This window comes from Camarhynchus parvulus, chromosome 3 (genome assembly GCF_901933205.1).
Source record: "Camarhynchus parvulus chromosome 3, STF_HiC, whole genome shotgun sequence".
Taxonomy (NCBI): domain Eukaryota; kingdom Metazoa; phylum Chordata; class Aves; order Passeriformes; family Thraupidae; genus Camarhynchus; species Camarhynchus parvulus.
Genome location: NC_044573.1, coordinates 11,091,087 through 11,118,928, shown reverse-complemented (window position 1 = coordinate 11,118,928; position 27,842 = coordinate 11,091,087). Strand labels below are relative to the sequence as shown.

The 27,842-nt window shown below is 37.3% G+C and overlaps 1 protein-coding gene across 32 annotated transcripts in view; it reads right to left on the bottom strand.

The window, feature by feature from the left end:
- The window catches only part of NRXN1 (neurexin 1), a 675,546-nt gene that overhangs the window by 355,779 nt on the left and 291,925 nt on the right, over positions 1 to 27,842 (bottom strand). For all 32 annotated transcript variants that reach the window (XM_030946729.1, XM_030946748.1, XM_030946751.1 and 29 more), the window contains 3 exons: positions 7,411 to 7,533; positions 2,453 to 2,834; positions 1,718 to 1,908 (listed from right to left, as the gene is read on the bottom strand). In XM_030946729.1, the coding sequence (XP_030802589.1) occupies positions 1,718 to 1,908; positions 2,453 to 2,834; positions 7,411 to 7,533 (696 nt within the window). The remainder of the gene's footprint in view (positions 1 to 1,717; positions 1,909 to 2,452; positions 2,835 to 7,410; positions 7,534 to 27,842) is intronic.

Genomic DNA, 27,842 nt, shown 5'->3' with positions numbered 1-27,842 from the left:
AAATTATAGAAAATCACCTAACACAATTCACCTTACTCGCTTCAAATCTCAGTATGGCTTCTTTTTTCGTGCTCCTCATTCCTTTTTTTTTTTTTTATTCCGAAGGAATTCAAGGTTAGAAACCGCGGCAGCTATGGATACAGTTTTACTTCAAAAGCGTAAGGCAAAAGCAGCATTTTCAAAGTGCCGCACACAAAGGGATGTTCAGGGATGTTCAGGGATGCTGGGTTTTGCAGGCTGCTTTTTTTTGCTGAGCCCTGGCAGCCCCTTCGGTGAGATCACAGCGCTCTCTAGTGCCTTCAGCGAGCACATGGAGGGAACCTGAGCCCCTTTCCTTAAATAAACCGGCACACCAAAAAACACACCACAATCACTTTGAAAAATACATCGAATAAAACGGCTGTGTTAATTATCAGCTCGCAACAGGATTGGGGATTTTTTTGTGTTTTTTTTTTTCCTACCCATGCCTGATTTAGCTACTAGGAAAAGAGCCAAACATACTAAAGACATACAGATATGCATAGGTAGTACTGGCCATCTTAAGAATGTCAAGGAACAAGCGGGATGCTTTTTCTACAGCATCAAAAACAATGTTGAAATATTACACTGTATCAATAAAAAATTGATTATGTTTAAAAGAATGCAAACCCAAGAAATAGCATGTAATAAATTTCAAATGCTACTTTAGGAATGGAGTGTGAGCCACCCAAAAAGCTCTATCAGAAATACCAAGTTTTTAAATAGAAGAATCTCTTATATCAGGATGCTGTTTCCACAGTCTTTCTTACAATCTTAATAGCACTTTCAAGTGAGGCAAACATGTAAAATTTCACAAAATCCAGCATAATTACCAAGGTCAGCTCATTATCTGTGACTCAGAGGCAGTTAAAAGAAAATTCAGCAAGGAATAAGCTCTTGATGGAATATTAATATCTACTTTGAACATCCTGGCTTTTGAAATATCATATTTCTTTGACTGTTATGAAATTTCAGTTTTCCTGCCAAGAGCCTTTTTAAAGAATGGTAAAATACACACTACTTTTCCACATGACCAGGACATATATTCTTATGTCTGATTAGGTAGTCATTATTTTAAAAGTATACCTATACATCCTTTCAAAAAGATATTTTCCTCAGATGCAAATTAGTTTTTCAGAAACCCATCCATAGAACTCACCACTATCACATATTTTAAAATATACATATGTTTATAAAAAAGAGATCTTAAGAACCTATCTGGATTTATAATATGTAGGTTTAGTGCTGGTAACAAAGTTTACCCCACCTGCCATGGAAATTATGATGCATTACACATTACATACTCATTTAGATGAGTATGTTATGCTACTTTTATGACCTATGTTCATGCAAAAGTCAAGCTTTTTACATAGAAATTGTAAGCCTCCTTTAGTCCCTCAACTATATTTTGATTTATATGGGCCACTTCGTGTTGTTATTATTTCCTACCTTTTTTTTTTAATTTTAATTTTTTTATTCCGATGGGATCTTCGCATGTTTCAAGTTGTACCTACCTGTGCAGAAGTACTTCTAAACTGGCATTGTGAGATTAAGGTGATGTAATCTCTCGTGATCATACTGATTATTATAAAAAAAAGGTTTCATACAATATTACACAATTATACAGTACTGTGATTTATTCTGTTTATTATTCTGTAATGGCCCTCACTGTAGATAATACAAGAATCACTGTACTTACTTTTTAGATCTAGATTTCTGGCTCCTGCTGTGCTCTGTGTTGTGATCTTAGTGTCAATTTTTACAGTGTGTAGGTTGTTGGTATCCCTTGATATCATGACATTATGCCACTGGTTGTCATTCAGAGGTTTATTAGAACTTCCCTTGATGAGGTTGGCACCGTTTCCCAAGTCAAACACATAGTGTAAATACCTGGGAAAAGAGAAAAAATTGGAAAAGTTTCCTTTTTCTTTACATAGCAAGGGGGCAATAATTAATATGTCTAATATTTTCAATTCGCTTGTACTCCTCAGCAGCGCTGGCTAAACCAGAGGACAACAATGAATGCCAGATGGGGAAGCAACAGTGATCCCGAGAAATTGCCGCTCGTTTGGATGAGTTGAGGTGCAGTCCCAAGTTTCTGGAAAGCAACGAGCACTCCATGTACCGAGACATGCATACATACGTAGAGAGAGAGAACAAGAGGGAGGCTACAAACTAGCACTTCTTTGTGGTAAGCACCAGAGAAGTTATACCTATTATTTACTTTCATACATTTCAGCCATCTAGCTTCATCTGAAAGAAAGAGTCACAATAAAGCACATGAAGTTCAACAGGAAGAAACATTTATCCATCACATCTATCCAGTCAGAAAAAAAAAAAAAATAGAGATTTGCATCCTAAACTTTCCCGTGTATTCCTCCTGCACACACATTTTGAATGGACTTGTTTTGCTGTTATGCTAATCCATACATACCCTTTCACTAATTCAACCACAATGAAATCATTTCCATCGCCACTGTTAAAAAGTATCAATCCATCCAGGGAGGTGGTTTTGAACTGGAAAAAAAGGTGCATAGATGTGTACGCTTGTAGCGTGGCCAGTGCAACATAACTTGCTTTTGTTTTAAAGGTTACAGGGTCTGCTATGATGTTCCTGAACCCGAATCTTGCATTTAGCTCACAATAATCGATGTCTCCATTTTTACACAAGTCAATGTATGCCATGCCATTAAATGTGAGACTCTGCAGATGCCCAATAAAATTAGAAGGCACAGAAGACAGGTAGCGCCGTTCTGTTATTATTCCTGTTTCTATGTTGTGGAATTCCAGCCGTGTGTGATCGCCAGCCATTTGACCTTTAAACAGCAACAAGAAAACACGTGTTAGTCTCTGAAAGGGGAGGTCAAAGAGCACATCATGTGATTAAGCATCTGCATCATTTCCACTCTTTTCAGAATATGCAAGGCCAATTGCTGTCTCCAAAGGGAATTCTTCCAAATTCATTCTAATTACTGGTAAATCCAGAATCCTTTCCAAAGCACTCAGTACATTTGGAGAAGGTCAACAGAAAAATTTCTAAACTGAAACAGTTACGAGAGTACATTAAACTGCCAACAAAATCCCTCACTTTAATTGCACCTAACCAGATGTGGGGTTTTACTATAAGCAAGTGCAATTACTTAACATGAGGAACACAAAGGCCAATCTCAGAGCTAAACCAACAATATCAAGTCTCATGAAAGAGAAACAGAACAGCTTAAGGGATTTTATTCCATGTGTTTTGCTTCAGTGTGGATGACTTGACTAACAGTAGGAAGGACTCCTGTTTCAGCTGTCTTGGGCACATTAATGCCAGCCCTGTTGCAAAAAGCTCTGTGTGACAAGGGTGGAGAGCTGCTTGAAAGCAACTGCCTTTGTACCATGGGGATAAACCATGGGAGAAGGGGCAGAGCCCAAGGGATGGGCAGAGCAGAAAGCCTGCAGAAAGGGTGCATGCCGGCGTTTTGTAATCCTGGAAATAAACAAGGGAGTTGCTTACATTGGAAAGGTGGCCAAAAGCAAACCCCACAGCTGCCTTTGAGGTCTCTCTGCCATGCCTGGACCACTGCAGAGCAAGAAGCCTGAAATCTGCTGACTGCAAAGCTAATCTGGAGGAAAGGATCAGCGCTGCCAGAGTACACTGCATGCAGGTCAGGTAAGTTCTTAAGCTAGTTATTAAATAACTTATCCAGCACATCAAAATTGTGTTCACTGAAGAGTTCCTTTTTCTGACAGAACATACAATTTTTTCCATGCTTATTTTAAAGACGTAGGGCAGTATTTTCACAGGGCTGATTCATGGTCACATTGTGTGGAAAAACAGCCTCTTATTACTAATGGATTTCACCACTGAATGTACCTTTTGCAAACAATTTTGCAAATTCCCCAGTTTCTTAGCTGTTTCATGTCTCTCGTGGAATACAGAGAAAGTGAAGAGCAGACTTACTCAGGCTGGACTAAATACTGGCATAAAACTGCTCTAATACAAATTCTCACAGTGGCAAAGCTGTTGACAAGCCAAGTTCCCTCTGTCCATCCCCAAATATGCTATTCCAAGAGAGAGTGTGAGCACTGCCCCAGGCTGGACATGTCAGAAGTGGTGCACAAAGCCTGGAGGAGGCTGACGCAGCTGTACCTCTGTAGGTGTCATAAGCAAGTGTCTGTGGACATGTGTGTGACAGGGAAAAGACAAGGGAAAGAGAAATGTCAATATCTGAGATTTGCCCAGGGAGATGAATTCACGAGCAAGTTAAGTCACAGCACAGAGATACAAGTACAGGCATCAGCGAAGTTACAGGGAAAATAGCTCAGAAAGTTTTAATGCCATTCAGGCACAAAACTTGCTCTAATAATTTATGATAAATGTTTACCAGTAGCTTACTTAGCTTTGGGATGTGTTCTGTAGGAGAACTTGTCATTGAACACCACCTGCACTCACAGGGCTGAGCAAGAGGCACCTTAAACCCCAGGGACAGTCTTGATGTTCTTGTTTCTAAACATCAGTTCTGAAGATACCACTTTCCCTGAATGCATTAAGGAAAAGTGGGTTCTTCCATGCAGTAATGAGTCAGGGAGCTGTTTTGAAAAATGCCAAATGTGTAATTTTTCCTGGGACAAGAGCTGTGTGTTGGATCACAGCCAAAGAGCTGAGGATCAGGTTTCAGAGAGGAATATTATATATTCCAGTCTTGTATCCCTTCAGAGGGCATTCCAATAATGTCATGGCAAAAATCCACCAAGCTTTGGCCTGTAGCACAATATCCCCCACTACATTAAATATATTTCTTTCTTGAGCATAGTAATAAAAAAGTTCCAGAATCTGGGCTCACATCCCAACATTTCAGTTCTACAAACATGCAAACAGGACTTGAGATTTCACCTAATGCTCTGCAGGCTTTGTAAATGCAGCAATGAAGTACAAAAGAATGTAGTTTGTACTTACAAGGTTGAGTGTTTGGGGATTTGTTGGGGTTTTTGTTTTTTTTTTTTTTTTTTTTTTTTTTTTTTTTTTTTTTACTTTTGTTTGATCTGGTTTTGGTTTTTTTTTTTTTTTTTTAAGTTCATCAGATTTGTGGAAAAGAATCATACAAAAGAGCAATTGAATTTCTGCTCATAACCATAAGCTATTCTTACCCAAATTTAGTGAATTTCCAATCATTTCTATTTTCTATACAGTCCTAGAAAACAAGCCTTATCAGAGCTGGAAATATTTAAACTCTTCTGTGATGAGTAACTTCTTCAAAACCACTTGCATGGCTTCTAAAGAAAGCTAGTTATGCCTGAATTATATTATGTATCCATGCATACATCATGCATTTGTCAAAGAGGACCAAGCACAACTCACAAATGAACAAGTGGTATTTTATAATCTGCAAAAATTAGAAAGTCAGGCTGAATTATTTAATAGATTTTCCTGCAGCTTAAGTTTTCTGGATCTAATGGGGATTCTTTCATATAGGGCACAGGAAATGGAATCAAAAAAGGAAAACAACATGTGGAAGGAGAAAGCTGGAATTTTTAGCAGGAAGTCAGTTTACTTCCTTACTCTCCTCATAAAACTATAATAACTTTTCACATGAAAAATTAATGGGTTGTATTTTAACCAATTTTCTGATTGTTGGAACACCTGAAGAAAAGTTTAGAACAAGCACAATTTAATCCCATAAGGCAAACCTTTCCCTATGCTTTCAGGAATTTCAAAGCAACTACACATTAAATTCTATTACGCACATTTGAAATTTAAATTTATAAAGGCTTTTAAAACACTCAGTGTTGAAAAAACCCCAAAACAACAAAAAAAACCCACCCCCCCAAAAAAACCCAAACAAACCAAAACAAAAATTCTCACCACTTATACAACAATAAAGACTTTCTTTGTAAGAAATGTGACATTCATGGAACTAATAGCATATTGCCCACAAATTTAAAGTTCCTCTGCTCCTTCTCATACAGCAGTTTCCTCCTCACTGGTGGAGGAGGCCGTAGATTGGCCGCACAGATTCCTACAGGGAGTTTAGGAATTTTAGGATGTCTTTTCCCCACCAAACTATTGGGATGAGTTTTTCCTTTTGGATTAATAACATTAAACATTTGTGCATTATGCAAATGCAGACAAGATCCAGCTTGAAGAGCTGAGAGGAAATTCAAGTCAACTGGCCATTTCTGGATGTACATACTGGTTGTGGAGAGAATACAAATGGTGCGCTAGAAAGCTGGATCCAGGTTATGTAACCAGCAGTATTTGTAAATTAGAAATCTGGCATGAGGAGCCCAGGAATTATGCATTTGGATCTTGCACTGGATTTTAATCTAAACTATTTTCTCTATATTAGAATCTGCCTTGAATAGCAGTTGAAGCAGCATGATTATAATGTTTTTTGGTATACTTCCTCCTATACTATCAAAAAGAAAATAAATTAATAGGGCCATCTGTATTCTTGAGAAAATGACCCTAGGCATCATAACATACACAGACTTCAGTGCTGGAAGATATATTGGTAATTTCTGATTCTAGAAAATATGTTCTTGCAACTCTATGAATTATTTTCCTACCAGTGACAAGACCCTCGGTGTTCTGCTGAGGTGAAGAGGGATTAGAAAAAAAATAAAATTAACTTGTTACCATTTTAACAAAGCTTAGAACCAATGATAAAAGTTGTTTAATGCCGCACAAAACCAAAGGATAATTTTAAATAGCTAACAAAAAATTTAGGCACATTCTGCTGTGCAAGGAATCAGGGCCGGAAGCCAGATAAGTTGCTATTAACAACATGCATGTGAACATTGTCTCATTCAGGATAAAATCAATGTGTTCTCTATTAACATTTCTGATAATATAAATACAGAAACACATTTATATCATCTGCTAGCATGCCTGCCATTTTTTTTTCTCCCACCCCAACTGCTATTTTAGTATTTGAGAAAGACATGCTTCCTAATATATAATTATTGAGGACAGTTGATGCAAGATTCAAATCACAGTAGAATACTTTTCAAATGTTTATTAAATTCTTTCTTCCAGCAGTGGCTTAGAGTTTAGCCCTAACAATGTGTTGCCAAAAGCATTTTGCTTGCCTTCTCATTAGTGATGTACTAAATCACTTCTCTCCAATCACTGTAGAAAAACATTCATTTAAGTCAGCACGAAGGTTTTCATTAATTTCAACAGCAGCCTTAGAGCAACATTAATGGCAAGTGTAATAACACGCTTCTTGTAGCAGCATTCTAAGATGCATAACATGAATTTTGAATCTTACCCAGGAAAAAGGAAAAAAAAGCATGTTTCTCTCAGATAAAGTCATTTTGCTTCTGTATAATTTTTTTGTTTTGGTTTTGTTTTGTGTTCCTCCCCCCCCAGCAACATGGAATCATGGAATCCCAGTGCCACAGTACCTGTCACGGCCTGCTGGTCATCCACCATTAACTTTAAACCTTTTCCTCGCCGCACCACACGCACTGTGTGCCACTCATTATCATTGAGGTTATAGCCAGCAAAAAGGGTTTCTGGGCCTTTGCCTGTAGGACATGCCAAACAGTCATTATGCAATCTTTAAAGCAGTTTACATGCGAACCTCACAGAGAAAGAGAGAAACAGAGAGACTGGCTGGGCAAATGTTAAAACTCACCAAAAGTCACATCAAGCAAGAAAATCACCAAGTATAAGCAAAACATAGAGCTACTATGTACTGTATACTACAGAACTATTAAATTAAAACACTTCTAATGTCTATTTAACTATCTAAACACATTGTGTATGCACCAGGTTTTCATAAATAGGCACAGTCAACATGGATTTAATTGTTCACTTTTCAATCTTATATGAGCCTTAAAGAAATAGGATTACTGAGCCAAAAGAACTTCCAAGTATGCATTTACAAGACTGGATTTTTAAAATGCTCCTTTATTAAAAATAGTTTGGTGGAAAATGAAAAGTGGTAAGTGTGTGGCGCACATATTCTATTTTTCTTCATCTATGTCAATCCGTTTGTTTAACATGTGTTTATTAGGACTTATCAGAACATCATCTATTACCTGATCTAGATGATTTGCTAATATTCAGATCCAGTACCTTCTGCTGTTAGTAGATCTTCAAACCATGCTTTCCTTTTTCATTTCATGGATATGGCTTTGGTTTTTTTTTTTTTTTTTTTTTTTTTTTTTTTTTTTTTTGTTTTTTTTTTAATCTACTATTTCTCAGCAGTACAGCAAACACTTGTTATGCAAATTCTGTATATAGCACAATGTACTTGTGACAACCAAAGTATTCACAAACCTAGGCAAAAGGATACCTTTAATGTCCAGGAGAAGATTTCTCTTAAGAAAAGGATTATGGATGTTGTGCCTTGCACTGTTGACCAAGAGAGAAAGAAAAACCCTGACTTTGTACCACCATTGATATGAATAGATGATAGACCAATTGCTGCATTAATAGATCAAAACTAATGTGGTGACTGTTCAAAAGGCAAAGATAATTTGCAATAAAAAAGTTACATTCTTGTAAAACAGAGACCTCCCTAGTCTGTTTTTCAGTTCCTGTGGCAGAATAAATGCTGCTGATAACTTAAAGCTGTCAATTAAATTCTGGTCTCCTCTGTGCAAAAGGGAAACAGAGCTCCTGCAGCTGGTCCAGAAGAGGGCTACGAAGATGATCAAGGGACTGGGACATCTGTCTGATGAGGAAAGGATGAAGGACTGGGGCTCTTCAGCCTTGAGAAGAGATGACTGAGAGGGAACCTCATCAGTGTCCATGAATATCTACAGGGAGGGGCCAGAGGATGGACCAGGCTCTGCTTGGTGGTGCTGGGCAGTGGGACAAGAGGCAACAGGCAGGAACTGAGGCTCAGGAAGTTCCACCTGAACATCAGGAAGAAGTTCCTTACTGCGCAGGTGACAGAGCACTGGAACAGGGCACCCAGGAAGGCTGTGGATATCCCTCTTCCATGGGGAACTTCAAGAACTATCTGGACACACTCCTGTGCCATGTGCTCTGGGATGAAACAGCCTGAGCTGGGAGGTTGGATCAGATGCCCCCCTGTGGTTCTTTCCAACATGACCCATCCAGTGATTCTGTGTAAGAGACACATTATAAAATAACTTTTGACACAGAAACATCGGGGTTACCCTGAGTCAGACCATTACCTCCACTGTGCCCTGCCAGGTGACTCTATCCCACGTGTCAGCCTTGCTCTGAAAGGGACATGCAACTAGCTCTGAAACTCTCCCACTTTTCTCTTGGGATTCTATTCCACCCAGCACAGGCTAACTGTGATGGGTGAGATCTGTTAATAAAATCAAAACCTAAAAATCAAAGCCTGTCTGACTTCAGAACTACACAGAAAGAAAAGGACACTAAGATCTTGATGTAGCTGTTCAGCATATTGGACAGTTTTCATCTCAGATATTTTCCACCTTCTGTCAGCAATTTTTAAATTGCTGCTGGTTTATTGCCCTGCTTTTATATGCAACCTTTGCTATTTTGGGCATGCCAAGGGATCTCCAGGAACAAAAATGCAAAGCAAAGGCAGTGAGAGTCTCATAACACTGTTTTTCTGTGTCTGTGTTGACACCAAGCTAGCAAAGGTGTTCAAACCCAGCAGAAGCAGATGATTGGGGTCAACTACATGAATCATTCTGTTCCTTAAATGTTTGCTTTCTTTGACAAGAGAAAGACCAGTTTTGCATAAAGCTTAAGTGAATAATATTCTCTTTGAAGGTGCTGATATAGATGCAGTGACTAAAACCTTAAGCAATTTATTTTAGACACTTCAGTGGAAGCAATTCTACCTAGATTTGGAGACAACAGATGGATCTTTAAAAAAGAAAAAGCTAAAATAATATGAGCAAAATCTTAGTGAGAGCCATTAAGCCTGTCTAGGCATACACCATTTAATAATACTGTAAACATATTCCTACTTATTTGTTCGTCTAACCTTTTTTTATTTTTAATTTTTAAAGTAGTTGAATCGCTTAGTCCCCATTATCTTGCTTCATATCTCTAAAAGACCTAAAAGCATATGCAATTTTAATTTACTCTCACATTAACAACCCTCTATAGTGTCTCTTTTGTGCAAAGGTGCCTCAGTGTATGCTATTATCAAATCCAACTTGGCTGCTCACATTTACAGGCAAATCTATCTATTCTATCTTAATGGCTGGGGACTTGTAAACTCTTCCTGTTGTAAAATTAAATGTGTGCTTTCCATCAGTCTATTTCCCTTGGAAGACTACTCAGAGTAAAAATATCAGGTCAGAACTCTGTGAAAGCAGCCTGTTTCCACTGCACACAATCCAAGAGAGGATTAAGGGGACCCCTGGTGAAAGGGCTTTGAAAAGGACAAACCTTGGTATGACACACCATGGGAGCAGTGCACTGAAAAGAGTCCTGCCCTTGGACAAACTACCCACTTGCATGGAAAAGTGGCCTTTCCTTCCTGGGGCTGATCTCTAGCAGAGAAAAAGGGCTTTTGATTTGTCACAGAGGGTACAAGAAACTACAAAATAGCCAGGCACAGTGCCCAGGGATTGTGTTTCTACCTGTCCCACCATGCTGCTTCTCTGCGAAGTAGGACAGTTTTCCATGGCAGCTGAAGAGGGAGATAAGAAAGGATGGATGCTCAACATACCTGTGCTAATGCAGTGCTTGGGCTGCTTCCTGGCCAAGGACAGACTTTCACACAGAAAAGCAGCAAATATGATTGAGAGCAGAGTATTTGGGAGAAAATTGTCTAAATGCTTAAACACAAAACCATGTAGAAATCCATTGATACCACAAGACTACCAGAACTGCAGAAGAAAACTCTTAACATACCTTGTTAAATTGCATTGGTCAACCTGAAACATAGTTCATATTAGTACTTTCCTCACTGACTTTCAAATGTATTGACCTAAAATTAATTTAAACATCACATTGAGATCATACAGTGTCTTTTTCTGCCCTGGTTATAGTTCTTATGGTGAATCTATTATAAATTTTTATCGACTAAATCATTGGCTCTCCAGTCTTGTTCTGACTTTACACTGGTGTGACTCCACTTAAATCACACAAGCAGAAAGTGCTCTTAAATGAGTGTATTTAAATAAGAATTGACATACTTCCACTTTTTTTTTTTTTTTTTTTTTTTGGTCAAGGGCCATTCTGGGATTTAAAAAAACTAAATTGTTCTATATGTCCCAAAAGGAGAAAAGCAAGAGCCCCAATAAAAAGAGTGTGTGTATATATATTTTTTTTAAATTTTTTTTTTACATGGACTGATACTATTTCTCCAAACTTATGTCCCTACACTCTTATTTCCCATACTGTCTTTCTCCTGGAACTGATGTATCTCTTTCTAGACTGGCCATGGTTATTTTGCTTCACACACCCAGCCAGCACTGGCTCATTTTCTCAGCTACTGATTCTCTCAGATACTAAAACCTTAATCATAAACCTTTTCTTTATGAGACAAAATGCAAACTGGAAAAAAAAAAAAATCCATTAACTATCTCCTTTTGCTTAAGTATGACATTTATTATCAGCATCTATGTTCAGCTCTTTTCCTATTTTTAAAGGCTTAAATAATTGCCAGATTTTATGCATCCTTAGAGAAAATGGATTGTACCAAATAAAAGATGCATTGTCAGTTTTATGGCTAACACAGTTTGCTCAGAGGCCATCATGCCAGTAAAATTTCCACATCCATTTAAAAGCAGATAATTGTTTGTACAAACGCCTTTTTTCAAAGCAAAATGCAGACTGTGCAGTCAGTCAATACAGGTACAAATCTTGATGGTGCAATTCATTATGAGCTAAGAGATATAAAGTCCTAAATATTCCCAGTTATATGTTTACTTTGGCATCCAAAGCTGAGCTTACTTTGTTGTCAGCACCTCAGCTGGAACTTAACAGCCCTTTCAAAGTTAAAGGAAAAAAGTATGAACCTCCCAAAGGAAAAAAAATTCTAATTTCAAGCACGCTGAATATTCTAAATTTTCTCTGGAGATTCTTTTCTCTTTACTACCTTGTGAGGAGCTTATTCAGCCTAACTCAAGTGCTGAAGATTTGCTGAATTCCAACAAGTCAATCAATTAACTTTAATATGCACAACTTTTCCTCTTATAGATATCTATCCTGTGGTACTTTACTTTTTAACCAACTACTTGAACTGAACTGATGATTTTGAAAGAAGATACTAGCTCTTGCATTGTACCAAAACATGTTCAAAATGAGTTGTCTGAATTTGTTTCTCACGATGCAATCCACCACTACCACTAAGGCATATACCAAAATGCTTGGAGCATTCAATTCTGCCATCAAAATAGATATGAAATATAGAAAGAGGCACTATAAACAGAGACTAGCAAGGGAGATTGGGTGGTTCAGTGAATGCTGTACTAACCAGTGGAACCCAGGCAAATCACTGCTATTTATTTATTAGTCAGCAAAAGAAACATCAGTGTTTTCAGCCTGGTTTGCTGATAGAAAAACTGTGCATACTGCAGCTATCAGTAACAAGACAAAAAGACATTTGGGCAAGAAGACAAAACCCTGGGATCTATGCAGTTAATAGAGAAAGTTACTTAAGGTCAGGGTTGCAAAGATTTCAGCTAAAATAATAAATATTTCAGGATTCAGCTTGCTATGTATAGACAGCTGTGTGGCTCTGAGAGACAGCTCAAAGTGTCATTGTAAATACCTGGTGCACAACAAGAGGACTCTGTGCCATCTCAGTTATCCTGCTTCCAGAGTAAATTTAGCATGCCTCTAATCCAGGCTTGTGTTCCAGCACTCAGCCAGACTCACAGTCACTGAGCAAACCTCACGAGGCATCTGCATTACCAGGCTGCAGCACAAAAGGTTCAGGAGAGATTCCTCCAGAGCAAGAACAGAAACACAAGACATGCAGAGTAAGGCATCCTGACCTTGACTGTCCTTCCTATGGCTGGCTGCAGAAACTTTGCTGGTCTTCCAAAACACTCATTAGCACAGCTGAGCTTAAAAAGTCAATTAATGCAGTGAATCGACTGTGTTTTAAATGACCGTGCTGGTGTCATCCCAAAATTCCCTTGGCTAAACATGCTTCTTGCCAACAGAAAAGTTGCATTGCCTTTTAAACATCAGAAATGTGTATCAGGTTATCATTTACAGCTAACTGATAGGTAAACTTGAAAAAAATCTAGTTGCAAGTAAAAGAAATTTTGTCCACTGTATTTTCTCCCCAGCAGACTCGTATGGAAAATTCCACAAGAATAGCACATTCACTGAATTGTATCAAGAAAAACATATCAATCTTGCAGAGCTTGATCCAAATGCTTCAGCCCACAATAGTTTTATTATAGGCAAAATTGCTTTTGGCAATTTGGGTAATGTATTGGCAGTTAAGGATATTTTTATCCCTTTTTTTAAAACAAAATTTGACATTTCAGAAGTTAAAATGAAGGAGATTGGAGCTGCTAATATCATCCATCAGCCTTCACTGCAGCTGTACAACAGATTTGCTCATATTCCTTAGAATAACAGGAATATAATATTAAATATTTCCATCTAGGCATATCTATATTTCTCATACAGAAATGTAGAAAGCTAAACAAGATACTTTTGAAAATCCTGCTGGTTTCCCCTACATGGCCAAACTACAAACAGACTGCATTTAATATTGATCTAGTTCACTAGCAAGGAGAAACAGCTTACACAGTGAATTCCCTGGGGAAGAAAAATCCATGGAAGGATATAAAAATGACCAATCCAGGAATCAAGCACCATATCCAGTTCTGAGGGCACAGAGTTTTCATTTGTCTGGTTCTTTTCTCTAAATTTGCTTCCCTGACCATGGTCTGAGTTGTTGCGCATTTTCCTCCTCCCAGCTTTGTCTTTCTTTTGGAAATTGTTTAATTTAGGGTGCAATATCACACATACTCATCCATTTATCTTCTTTTAAGCTGTGAGATATTCACTGTGACACAGCTGATGTCTAAACAGAGCCAGTGGATCCAGGTGGGAAGGCAGAACACAGGCAGAGCTATTGGACTAAATTAAATCTAAGGATTCTGCCAAGAAAGGTGCTGCTGATGAGACACTGTCTTGTGAAAGTCTATTCTCTACAAATAGAACCAGTACTCAATTTCAGCAAGGTGGAGAAAGAAAGAAAAACATCAGAAAGCAGCAAACTTTAGAGTTGAAAAATTTGGTCTATACTAATTTGAACTGTATTTCCTGAAAAAAAAGGGGGTTGAAGTTGCAATTGCAACCCTCTGTGAACTCAGAGCACATGAGAGGATAAAACTGATCTTGTTACTGCATTATGACCCATCTTAGAGATCTTTCTCAATGCATAAATTAAAAATTTATGGCTGAAAATCAGTTGCATTTTAATTTAGTTTTGTAACTCATCTACCTAAGCAAGTGAAACACAAACAGCTCTAAGACATGTAATTTTCCTTTTTCTTGGAAATAATGAAAGAAAAGTATCTTTTAAGAGCAGCTAAACCCAGAAGTCAGCTAGATCCCTGTATTTTTAATAAGGGCGCATTTTCTCTTTCATACTGCTCTCTGAGGATCGTGACTATCAGAAAACGTGCTAAAGGTACTAAACGTTGTATGAATCTACCCTGAGGCCCTGAACTAAAGCAAAGTCAATGAGCATGAAAAAGTATGGTTGTTGCTTTGTCAGCTCACTGCTGAATGCTCTGAGACATTTTCAGAAACCATGGTGAACCTGACAATTGACTTTGCTGTAGGTGAGGTGAGCGTGAACTTTCAATACCTGGCAGTCCTATCTAATTTAAAGAAAACTGGAGTGCAAGATTATTTACTCTGTATTTACTGCAGGTAAAGAAATGTGGACTTGCAAAGATTGTGCAACTTTACAATCAAACTGTAAGGTCATATCCTGCCTTGGATCAGACTAAAATTTTTAAAGTGCACTCGAGACTTATCAGTGTGAGTTGGAATTCAGCAGATCCACTTCCACAAACTACTTGTGTGGCTTTAGTAAATCTGAATTTCTTTTCACATTAAACTGACATGGTTGCTATAACAAAAAATTCCACAGATTTTAAGCTGAATATGTTTGAGCATTTTGTTTTAAGTCGAACTTAACACAAACACTTTCAAGTCAATACCTTTGACTCCATTCTACCTAAGCTACTGCTGTACATTAGGAAAGCAGCAATTTCACAAGCCTTCTATCCCATTTAATAACTGGATTTATTCATTTTTTTAAATATCATCCACCATAAGCTTGCATGTTGCATGAAATAGAAAATGGGAAATTTTAAACCCTTAAAAAGTCTGAAATTCTCCCTTGCAGGATTTTTGCATTACTCTGAGCTTTCTAATTATGAAAGCTTGTTTCAATGGAAAATTCTTTTTAGGTTTTATTTAACAAAAACTTTCTAAAACTGCTGGAGAAAAGAATGACTAATTCCTCTGGACTTATTCGTTACTTCTGGAGTTATCATTATTTTTTTCTCCCCTCTATAAAAAGAATAGGATCGAAAATCATGAGAAATTATGTGAGAACATTGGAACTCCTGCGTAAAATAGTACTAAAACTAACATTAATCCAAATTTTAGGTAATATTGCAATTAAATTTTTAAAAAAGTAAATATACATTGTTCAGGGGAAAACAGCAGTGCTAAGACAAAGTGAAGTTTCTCCTTTCCTAAGAAGGGTTGATTTTTACTTCAGCAGACTCATTATTCTGGTCTTGACTACCAAACCAAAAGACCCAAACCTTAAAAAACACAGAGACAAAAGATACATTTCTTACAATGGATTTCTAGGAGCAGCAAGAACATTCCTCTAAGTTTTTTTCAAAATAATGGACTGTGCTACACCTGATAACTTCCATTTCCTTAGACAGCATCTCTACAAGTTACTGCTCAAATAAGGTGCCCTGAGCTTCCAGAGGAATTTTGCTGCCTCCTCTGAGCCCAAGAGATCTGGAGGAGTTCTGACTTGGAAGAAGGATTTCACAGTACGATGGCCATCTGAATAACTTTCATAACGTGGACATAAATCCATGCCATTCAGCTGATAAACAAAAACCCAAAAAAGACTGAGAGACAAAGGTAGTCCAGGCAACAGATGCAGCAGGTCTCCAAGTGTACCCTTAGGAGCCTGAAGAACGTGTGCTACTTCTTTCCACTTACACCCAGTGAAGTAAAAATTACCTAACTTACATCAATCATTGTAGGAAAAGTAGGCACACATTTGATTATTTCATTTTTTTTTCACTGAGAGAATTAGAATATTTGTTGTACATTGGCTAGATTATAAGTGACAACAGGAAAAAAAAAAGAAGAAAGAGCTTTGCCATATTAGCCTTTCTGACATTGATATTGACTGTGCCCATTTATATCAAAACCATGGCTGTCAAAACTTGTTACATTTTAAAATATAAGTAAGCACAACTTACGTATGCTTATCCATAATTTACCTTTTTATAGAAAAAAATTATCTTTATGTTTAGTTAAATTAACAAAACAGAAAAAAACCCCATTTAAGTATTTCTTTTTACCCTTATATCTTGCAAAATGTTCTTAAGAATAAGCAGATTGGAAACTAGCTGGCATAGAAAGGTAGCGAATTTGGACTGTGACTTTATTTTAAGAATAGGCTCCTCTTAATTTACAGGTGTCTTCATCCCAAAAACAGTTGTTATAAAATAGTTACAACTAAATCTCACACTCATATCCTTTATTTTTTTTTATAATTTAAATGCTGAATTATAACATTTTGCCTAATTAAGAATAATATTTAAAGGTTTATTATTACTGATTATTTAACTGTTTTAAAATATTTTTATAAACATCATGGATCAAAAAGCACAATTTCTTGACACTGCTTATTCTTGGATACTTCTAGGCAGACATGAGTCAAGGAAGGAGGACTAAAATAGACATTTCAGGTTGTTTTCAGAAATCACAAATGGATGAATACAAAGGTTGATCCCTGCTCTATGATCAGCCTCCGCTGACTTTGATGGGTATACTCTTGCATGCCTGAGTAGAAAAGCATAGCTTTAGTACATGGAATTGTTTCTAACATTGACAGAATCTCTCCAGTGCTCTTGTGCCATTTATCATCTCTTTAGGGTTGTGCTCAGCATCAGCAAGTGACAATTTTTTATGTAACAAAACATGTAAGCCTCTTGACAGAAGTGCCTACTTGCACTCTCTTAAGGTGTGCTCTGTATCTTGATTTATGGCAATTTTAGGGAATCAAGAATCCGTGTTGCTGACTTTCAGAGGTAGTGCTGCTCTTATTCACAGCCAATTAGCTCCTCAGCTGGGTTCCTAAGTGTCTTGTATCATGTCAGTGGTGGTGGCAGCTGTCTCCTGCTAGCTGGAGATGTGAGAAAACTTCTCTCCAGAGCAAACGGTGTGGTCCTTTCCTCCCAGGAGACAGCAGACTTGTTTTCAAGCTGCTGAAATGTTACACAGCAAAAACTGCAGAGACAGTTCAAAGTATACCAGCAACCGCAACAAAAGTTCAGCAGGTAATTTTCTCCAATATTCAACAATCGTGCTTAAATTTTGGTAAAACTGTAACTCCTTCAATGGCAGCGAGCATGGTTGCTATTTTTCACTTCTGATCCAATTTCCAAAAGTCATATATAAACAGTTCATGGCATGTAAGTGAAAGATGGAATTGTTGACTTACCTATTTGAGCTTTCTTTTCCAGACAGATTTTACTACTAGTGAGAAATGCCTTAATTTGCAGAGTCAGAGAGGAACTGTTAACTAATGATATTTTATTTCTACATACATGCACTTCACTCCCTGGAGGAAAATCTCACAGAATATAAAATGAATGAGAAATAATACCAAAGAATTAGTATAAGCTACATGAACCACAGCTCCCTTTTTCCTTTAACTGATTTTTCTCATTCCATGTCTTGGTCTTCATCTTGTGTCTTGTTGCTTCAAGACTGCCTAGATAAGTAACTGCTGAAGAATTCCTTGCAGACTTCCCAAAGGGGACTGCATCTCAGAAAGCCAACTTTATCTTGATGTCTCAGCTCAACAGAGCAACATCTCCTTTGAAGTGACTTGTCTGATGGATTGAGGCCTAGAAATCAGCTGGAAGGGAGCATAAGTTAACCTCTTGACATGTCATCCAAAAAAATAATGTGCTTGGATGGAAATTTCAACAGCTACCTGAATATGATCCATTAAAGTTATTGTCGAGAAGAGATAATAAGGAAGCAGTTATGTGGTTCCAGTAATAAGCTACTGAGTGCTTAAAATGTTATGATAGATGTTTCATGCATTTTAATAGACATAAATGCAAAATGTGCTAGATACAGAGTAAGTGCTTTTAATATAAGTAACTGCTCATCAGTGACATGCACTGGGTAGATGTTTTTAACGTTATCAACTCTTCAAAAAAAGCACATTGAGAAATGAATTACTGTTCTTATAACATTAATGAAGAATAATGTTGTAGCTGAGGTCTTGCTAGGCTCCTTCATCAAGACTGAACTTATGAAATGATGCCTTGCTGCAGAGGAGTGAAGCAAGGATAAATGAGGCACCTTTCTGAAACAGCCGGGGAGCCATTAGTAAAACTAATACATACTTACACAAAGGTTTTTGCCGATACAGTAAAGGAGGGGCCATCAAAATGCCACAGATGACTCAGAAACCAGATTCTGTGAACTTGTATTTATGCAAATTGGTGGACAACTCAATTTCTGTGCTACATATGAAAAGGACAAAAGCTCCATGCCCATGTGCTGTTCTGTACTGACTCTAATCAGATTTCCCTGATCTTAGTGCTGAAAGAGTAAGATAATTCCTTGCCAGGGATGTATTCCAGACTTCCAGCAGAACAAATATAGAAATGCATCAATTTTGATTTATGCAAAATTTTAGTTTGGCACTATATTCTTTTTTTTTTTCTTTGATTGAAGAAGAGGGAGCCAAACATTTCCTAAGCAACTTGTCTCTCCTTATCAGACAAAGCTGAGAAATAGGATCAGATCTGACTCTCACTGAAATTAGTTGCACTTTTTTTGATCATTTAGAAGTAGTATCTATTAATATGAGAGGGACAGACAGAAACTTGGCAATTCCCCTCAACATATGCCAGACCTGCTGCAATGCTCACTGGCTGTGCTAGAGAGAACCAGACACCCCATTCCATTTTCACTCTCTTTGACTCTCTTTCCGCTTTCCCTATTTCCCACCAAATGCATGTCCATCCTATTAAAAAAAAATCCCAAACACTTATTCTATGATGAGTTCCTGACAAGTGTATATTAGGACAGAATGACAGCTGTGAGCATGTGTTGTGCTGATCAGAAAAGCAGTATCCACCTGCAGAGAGATGGCAGTTTGGCTGGTTTTCCTTGAAAAGTTCTGGAGATAACACAGCACCACTGAATTGCTATGGCTTTGTTTTTGGAAAAATACCTATTCACTTAATAGATTTAAATGCTTTCTGAACTAAACTACTAATGATCTTAGTATCTTTTTACACAGATTTTTTTTGGAATAAAATAACCAACTAATTTTCCATTCCCTGCAAATAAGTCTTTAGACTGTAGTATCACAATAGAAAGACTGGAGTGTTTCTCCATAGAATTTTAATTTATAAGCACTTCTAAATGTTTTCTGCAAACATATTAATAAGTATTCCTCTCAAGAGCATTATATCTTAGAAACAGAGTCCTAAGAAACAAAAGCAGAAAAAGGAAATAAAGGTGTTTTTACATGAAGACTGATAGTATTTTTAATCTGTATTTAAATTTAGAAATATCATCAACTTGCCAATGCTGAGTTACTGTTATTTTTTCTTAATATGGAATGCCAACAATTAATTTCTTTTCTAAGAAGCCACAGACCAAAATTTCTGGCAAGAAAGCTCTTATTATTAAATTTAAAAAAAAATTCACAATGTCTAGTGAATATAAAAGAGCCATCTTAATTAATGGCTTACCCTAATTCAACTTGATTTGTCAGTTAATCAAGAAGGTTTTTTGAGAAATTGTTGAAATATTGGCTTGTGTCATCTGCTGCCATCTGTGTCTTAACACTCTAATTTTCATGGAATCTGATTACAAAGTTTAGAATGACTGTATACAACATAGTTGATGATAGATTTATAATTTTTTTCAGCCTAGTGTTTCTGAGTCTGTGATTACTTTCTCTAGCAATTTCCTGTTGCTCTCAATACACGGTATAAACTAGTGATGAAATAATTAGGGAAAGAAGTTGCAAATTGAGCTGGGAAATGGCACATAAGACCAGCTAGTTCAGCACTGTGCTTTCAAGAGCAGCGCTGAAAAGCAATTACTGCTCTAATACAGTCACAGCTTCCAGTAATGGCCATGTTTGGGACTTCTGGAGCTGCAGAAACAGCCTTATATCAGAAAGTTCTTGATGTATTTCCATTTCATTTAAAAAAATCAATTTATTAACCTCCTGCTGCTTCTTATGGCTGTACAATCATATATTTATAAAAAAACATTCATATTCTCTCAGGTATTTTTTTTCCCTAGCATGCCTAGCTGCCCCATGTAGGAAAGCTAATCCATACTTGTAATCCTCCCTGCTGCAGTGACCTGTGTTTTCCCCATTTAAGTTAATCATGAGGAATTGGAACTGAACACACATGGAGTACTCAGGAAGGGGATAAACCATGACTGCATAACAGCACAATGCTGCTTTCTCTTCTGGTTTTACCTCCTCTCCCCCCAGCTACTCCCATCCACTGGGATTTCTGGCCACTTTGAGCACTGAACTGTTTTATGAGAACTATTTACAATGGCTGCACAATTTCCTCAGCTCAGTGCCACCACACTCCATTTCTGAGCTGGCATCATTAAGGTGACTTTTTTTCTAGCATGAATTACCTTGTGTGTATTGCTGTTTAATTCCACCTACCACTTAACCAGTCATTCAGCATTTTGGAGCCCCTCAGAAAATACTCAAGCATGATATTTCATTTGATTTTCTTAAATAATCCCCTTGCATTTGCAAATAATATCATCTCAGTGTTCATCTTCAATCACTCATGAATATGATAGCAGAGATTCCTGTGAGAACAGGTGGGAGCAGAGCTTCACTGTGCAATGACTGCCATGGCAGCCCAGTTCACTGATATGAATGACATTGCATTAGCTTTTATATATTCTTCCCCAGAAGAAAATATTATGCAATTCCTTTGCTATTACTGATTAGAACAGGAGTCCTTATTATCCCTGCAAGATTTGTCTGTAACACCCACTTTCTGTCATGGAAAAAAAATTGTGAGGATAATTTAAATCACCAGTCCTGAAATGTGATTAAGGCATCTTGCTTCTCAAAAGCTAAAGGAAGAAAACATAAAAGTAAAATAAGAGAAATTTAGAACCTGCTATACATGAAAAACTTACTTTCAAGTGCTTCTTCCCATTAAAATATTTAAAAGGCCTAGTCTACTTCTTCTGAAAATTCCTTTTATGAAAGATTTGCCAGGACCAGTATGAGCTAGACACACATCGCTCCCTCGCATATAAATCAGGATTTGTTAATTCAAGACAGCCTATTCTTACAGACCCAGCACATCCTGGAGGCTGCTTTGTCCCTGTTGGTAACATGAGAGGCTACATGCTTGCAGCAGTCTCTGCTTTCCTACCCTCCAAGAGTCCTCTTGTCATGTTTAGTGTCTTAGAGGATCTCCTGCTCGCTGCTCCCCTTTCAGAGATCAGAGGGAACAACTCATCCCAATTCAGGCTGTTCCCTTGGGCTTTGCTTGTGAAAATTTGCAGCATTCCAGAGCTCAGAGTCCATTGATACAGGACCACACCGTGGCCCTGACTCAGATAGCCCCATATATCCCCCAAACTGACAGCTATCTACATCTGGCATGGCAAAAATTAAAGTATACACTGCAATATCACAAATGGAAAGTCTATTCTCAGCAATCTTAAAGGAGTTTCTGAAAAAAATTCAAGTGGGAGTGCTAAAAAAAGTCTTTACCTGAATGTTAAAATAATTATTTTTCACCAGCAAATAGGGCAACTAATTTTCAAATTTACATAAATAGCCTTCTGTTTAAGCTTTTACTGTTGCCATTGCAGATCACACCACTGTGCCTTGAGAAAGCCACAGTTATATTGTTATTGTATGTGTGATTAGTGAGGACCCTGTTAAACCAGGTTTATCTTTAAAGTACCATGAGTAGAATGTGTGACTTAAAAAGACAAAAGTAACATGGATGAAGAGGTGAAAAGACAGGAAAGAAGCATACACACAAAAAACCATCGGTTTTCTAGTAAGAGGACTTGAAATAATATTTTACTGACAGCCTGCCAGGAGACTAATGGCAATTTGCTCCTCTGTTAGCTAAGGAAGAACAAACATAGATGGAATTTTATAAGGAACAAGTAGAATGCAGGCACATAAATTTTATTGCTGTCCTTCATGTAGGCTGAAAGCACTGATAGGGCAAAGCCCTCAGTCCCCAGCAGCCAACCCTGAAGGCTTGGTCAGGGAGAAATCAAATATCATAGACCCTTAAATGGTCAGCCAGCATATATAAAGCCTTTATTTTCACTTTAATGAAGGTTTGAGCTTTTTTTGCTGTTAATGTGATTGTCTCCCATGCAGCAGCTAAGCAGACTCAGGCAGGGTCCTTACCACTGGCTTTGAAAAATTATATGTGCAAGACTCTTTTAGATTTCTTCATAGTAAGCTAGTTGATTCAAGTTTTCTTATTCTCTTTATTAGTTTGAAATTTCTTAACAACTACAACTGGAAAGGAAGGGGTAAAAATGGAAGCTTTTTAGATAACTTGAGCATTTCCCTGCAAAATTCCTGTGCTAACTAAAACATAGGCTTGAGATGAGAAATCAGTATATCACAAGACTGATTTTCTCAGTCACCCACTAAGTGAGAGAACTCATTCTTGAATTCATTGTTTACTTCTCAGAGCGCTCCCTCAAGCCAAATGACATCCATGTCAAATTTCCCAAAAAGCCACAAAATAAAATTTATTTCAGGCCTTTATTATCTTATGTGAATGGCCCAAAAGCACAGGATCCCCTTAGCTGGCACCTCCTAATACACATCCTCTTTGTGAGGCTCAATGGCTTTTCCTCGTGATGAGATCCCCTAAAATTTCCTTGGTTCAACATCCAGCTTGTTTTATAAACCTAATTCAGAAGAGAATAATTGTGATGTACATAACTGAAGGTGCACATGTTTAGCCAGAATCCTTTACCAGCATTTCCCTTCAGTTGTCTGAAATATCACTTTAATTATCATAGATTAAGCATTCCACATTCAAGAAGTGATGTTTCTGCCTTTCTGTACATAACATGCACTTTTCCGGGATGTTGGTGCTTAGATGTAGGCCGGATGAATTCATTTTGGGATAGCAGAAATCTGTGTTGCTGAAAAAAGCAATGCACTCTTTCGACTAGAGGTTGCTTTTCTACTGTCCCTGCAACATCCTGCCTCCCCCTCTTCCTGTTTTATTCTACAACAGGTGTCAGAAAACTGCAGCAAGTCAAAATTAACAATTTTGTTAATGGATCACTTTAGTTAAATTCCTCACATAGACATTTGAACCTTTTGTGCTGGCAGCAAAGCAACGGACCATGTAAGAGCAGGACCAGCAGACAGGAAGACAGAAGAACACAATTTTTAAAGCAAATGACAAAGGTTTTTTTTAGAGAAAGATGAAATTCTGCAACACAAAAACTAAAGAATGGTATGCAAACTTTTGAAAAATGACCAGAAATGGCCCCGCTGGTTCACTTTACTCTCCTACCATTCAAGGAACAGCCACTACTTTTCTCCAGAGCGGGTGGGCAAGCAAACTGCAGGAAGAGGTGAATGGCTTTGCAGTCACTGCCCCAGTGAGCCAATTAATGTGTTGGGCTCACAGGGGATAACCTGTACAGCACCACTTCTTTCTACTCTATATTTAACAGAGAAAGAAATTAGAGATACCTCTCATAACTGGCTGCTGTGGCTGTTCAGAATAAATTATCTGCTGTCCCTTAATGACTTCAGCCCTTCTGATTGTATTTATACAGGCAGGCTCTTTTGCTTCCAAACCTGAGCTTTCTTCTCAAGCTGAGATGCTTTCAACCTTTGTTGCAAACACAGTGCCTGGAACAAGACAGGATGGTCTCAGTGCAGCTTCTGGACTGAGGACTGCAGTGAGAGTCTCTGAGTAAAGCAGCAGTTTTCCCATTTTTGCCATGCTGTCTATTAGCAACTAGTGGACTGTAATCAGAATTTGACTGAATAGGACCAGGTATGTTTTCAGATTTGTTGCATTGCAGCAGATCCTGTTCAGGAGATTATGTGAGAAGGGGCCTTTAAACTGTTATTGCTGAATGAGTAGAAATCCAATGACTTTCTATGCTAAATCTGCAAAGTGTAGGCAAAGTTTTTAAAGAATTATTTATAATTATTTCAAACTTTGTGCTGCAAACAGAGGGAAGTTCCTGACTGAACTTACAGAGAAAGTACCCTGCTGATTTGCTGCATGTCCTCTATGGTAAAACTATTTTACATATTTTTGCCAGGCTGTCAGCCACACTTAATGAGGAAAAGATCAAAACTCATGCAATTCATAAGCACTCTGCAAGAAAACAGGCCAAGTAAAAAATCTTACATTTTGGGTGGAGCTACAAAATCGTTTTAATGATTTTTCTACTGCCAAGAACAGGAAAAAAGAGAGCAAGTAATAAATTCCAATAATTCTTTTTTTTACCATAGTAGGAAAATAATATATGGAAATGTATTAATGATTTGCTTATCACGGAAGATTTAGGAACATCCATAAGAGCATAGCTGAAGATGTACAATAAACAAGATTTTTTTTATTGCAAGATTTTGTAATAAAATGCAGTTTTACAGGCAGCAGTTCAAAAGGATGTATAGTCTTCATGTAAGATTTTCTGCTGCTTAAAATTCATGTGCACATTGAGAATACAATGTAATTGAACACCATTGCCGGTTCTTTAATGGATACAATTCTCTTCTTATTTACCAATAATCTGACAAAGCTCCTTGTCGTACCCTGGATTTGTAGGATGCTTTGACAAGAAAGAAATGCTTCAGTAACAGATGCTTCCAAATAAAATAACTTAATCATCTGTAATGTGCACATCTGCAGAATAGGAAATTTTAAAAGGATAAACATACAAGACAAGGAAAAAAGATTAAGGGCTACAGAGAAGAGTGGAGAATTGAAATGGCATGAGAAAATGAAATGAGAGGAACAATAAATTATATGGAGAATGGATGAATAACTAGATAGACACAAGAACAAGGGGTGCATGTAAATACAACCACTGAAGGGGACTTTGCTAAGCAAACAGAAAACTTTGCAAGCCCAGGAAACTCTTCCTAATTTATAGAGGTAGATAACAAGCTTGCAAACCTGGTTCACAAATTCCCTGGGGAATTGTGTACACGTTTACTACCATGGGACTCTCTGCTCCCTGACATCCTGCAATTCATAATCATTTCTTCTGACAGTCCTGCATTTGAGCATAACCGAATTCAGTGCCATTTCTCTGTGAGTTATTGCCTACAGAAGCAAACCCGTGCATTAGAAAGCTGACCTAAATCTCCCCTGCACTGTGTGCCACAAGCTGAGCAATCTTTCACAGCACCATTCAAAAATGTGTCCTGTATTTTTTCACATTGAACAAAAGTATCAGACTGGGAAATGAGAGCCAGCTAGTCACCAATTAACGTTATCAGTGGTATAATATATCAGTTAATTAAAAAACTTACAGTCCTACTTGGCTAACTCATATAAAAATATAGAAAATTTATTTCCAGAAATGATAGCAATAAAATAATAATAAAGCACTCACAGCCCAAAAGATGAAATAATGTGTAAGATTGCAGACACCTGTGACAAAAGCATATTGAATATTAAAAATAGCAGCCTTTATGGCTACCTGGACTTTTTCAGAGACTAATGTTTTGGAATCATTAAAACTGAAAAAAAAAAAAGAAGGAATTTAAGTCAAAATCGTAGCCTCTAAGGTTACAACAGTGAAAAATATGAGAATTTTGAAAAACTATGAAAACATGAAAAGCACACCTCACTTTTGTTCACGAGTCATTCAGAAACTGCTACTGAACTGCAATGGAAATTTTATTGGGATGAACTCCTGTCTCTAAGAAATACTAGGGAAAAATTCCATTCAGTTCAATAGGGTTCACAGCTATTTATAATTTATGCTTGATAATTTGCAATTAAAGGGTAACAATTCCTTCCTTCATTGAAAGGGAGAAATATTTTGGGGATTTTATATATTTTTAATATAATTTATTCTTAGGCAATTTTTAAGGATCGGTTTATCAATTCTGTGTGTAATGTAGAAGACTTCTAACAGCTATTAACTTATTTTTTACAGAATTATTAATGCCAAAAAATACTGTTACATTCATATTATTTAAAACAATAGAGTTCACTGCAGTGGTATTTTTAAATGAGGTCCTGGCCCCTATGAGCACTAATATGGAAATCACAACAGCTATTTCTGTTCATCAAATAAGTTTTTCCCTTTCTCCTGGTGTCTGTCCCAGCATTGACCTACATGTACCTGTAATTTAAAAGGACCATTTAATTCACTGCCTAATAGACAATTTAATTTCACAAACTTGTAGCTCTGAAGAACACAAAGAAGTTGTTTAAGGATGTACAAACCCAGCATTTCAGCAATGGTATTTCCTGACTGATATGAGGCAGAATTTCCAGTGATGTATGGTTTTATGGGCATACCAATCTTCTAACCTAGCACAAAATATTTAGCATGCTATGTATTTTTAATGAAACACAAGTTCAGTAGTGATCTGATACCTGATGAACATTTTAAATTTTTTTAAAACATTCTGTCCTCCAAACAAGAAGGACCCCAAAATGCCATCTGTTCTGCAAGACAGGACATCAGCTAAAGGCGAAGGGATGACCATGTGTAGAAAAAGTTGCTGCCATCATCTTAGCTCTGTCAGCCAACACTTATTCATTTGATCTGCAGTGAGCAGAAGACAAGCTTCAGGAAAAAATGAGAGGAGGAAGAGGTGCAGTATTTTATTCCCTGGGTTTATAGCTCACAGCAGGAGAAGGTGCTTACATTCACATTTTCCTTTTTCTTCTCTCAAGCTTGTTGATGTTCAGCTTAAATTTTTGGATTTTCTTTTTAGTTGTCTCTCCAAATTCAAACCAGATACTTTCATTCTGACATTAACTTTGTTACCAGGCTAGTTATAACACATAACTCTCAGTCCCAACACTGAGTTTGTATTATCAGGACTAATTTCTAAGTAACAGAAATAGGAAATTGAACAAAAAGGTTTTTTAAAACATGAAAACCAGATTTACTATTAATCTAAAATCAGGATTGATACATATCCAGCTCTCAGCAGAAAGAAGCGAGGCACTCAACTATCACAGTGTTTAGCAGCTCAATACTCCAGTTCTGGGTGCTGTTGCTTTGAAACAAATTGTGTCCCACTAAACCTCATTATATTTTCTAATAAGCATTTTTAAGGACTGCTTGGAGCAATAATTCTCCATAATCTAAAAATTAGGATATAGAAATTGCTCATGAAACATCTGATTGCTGAAAAACTCCAGTGCAGACAAGAAAGCATTGTAGTACTTACCATACTGAAAGCTCACAAAACCCTGCTGAGTACACACAAGCACCACAGGGAGATGGAACTAATCACCCAAGTTCATTTCTAGCAACAAAACCACTATAAACAAACTGTAAAGAAAAATAACTTATGAGTATTTTATACCAAGGATATTATGTAAAGAGGTTATGTTGCTTCTGAATGAGACCAAGAACTTATAAGTGTTAATCCAATCCAGTA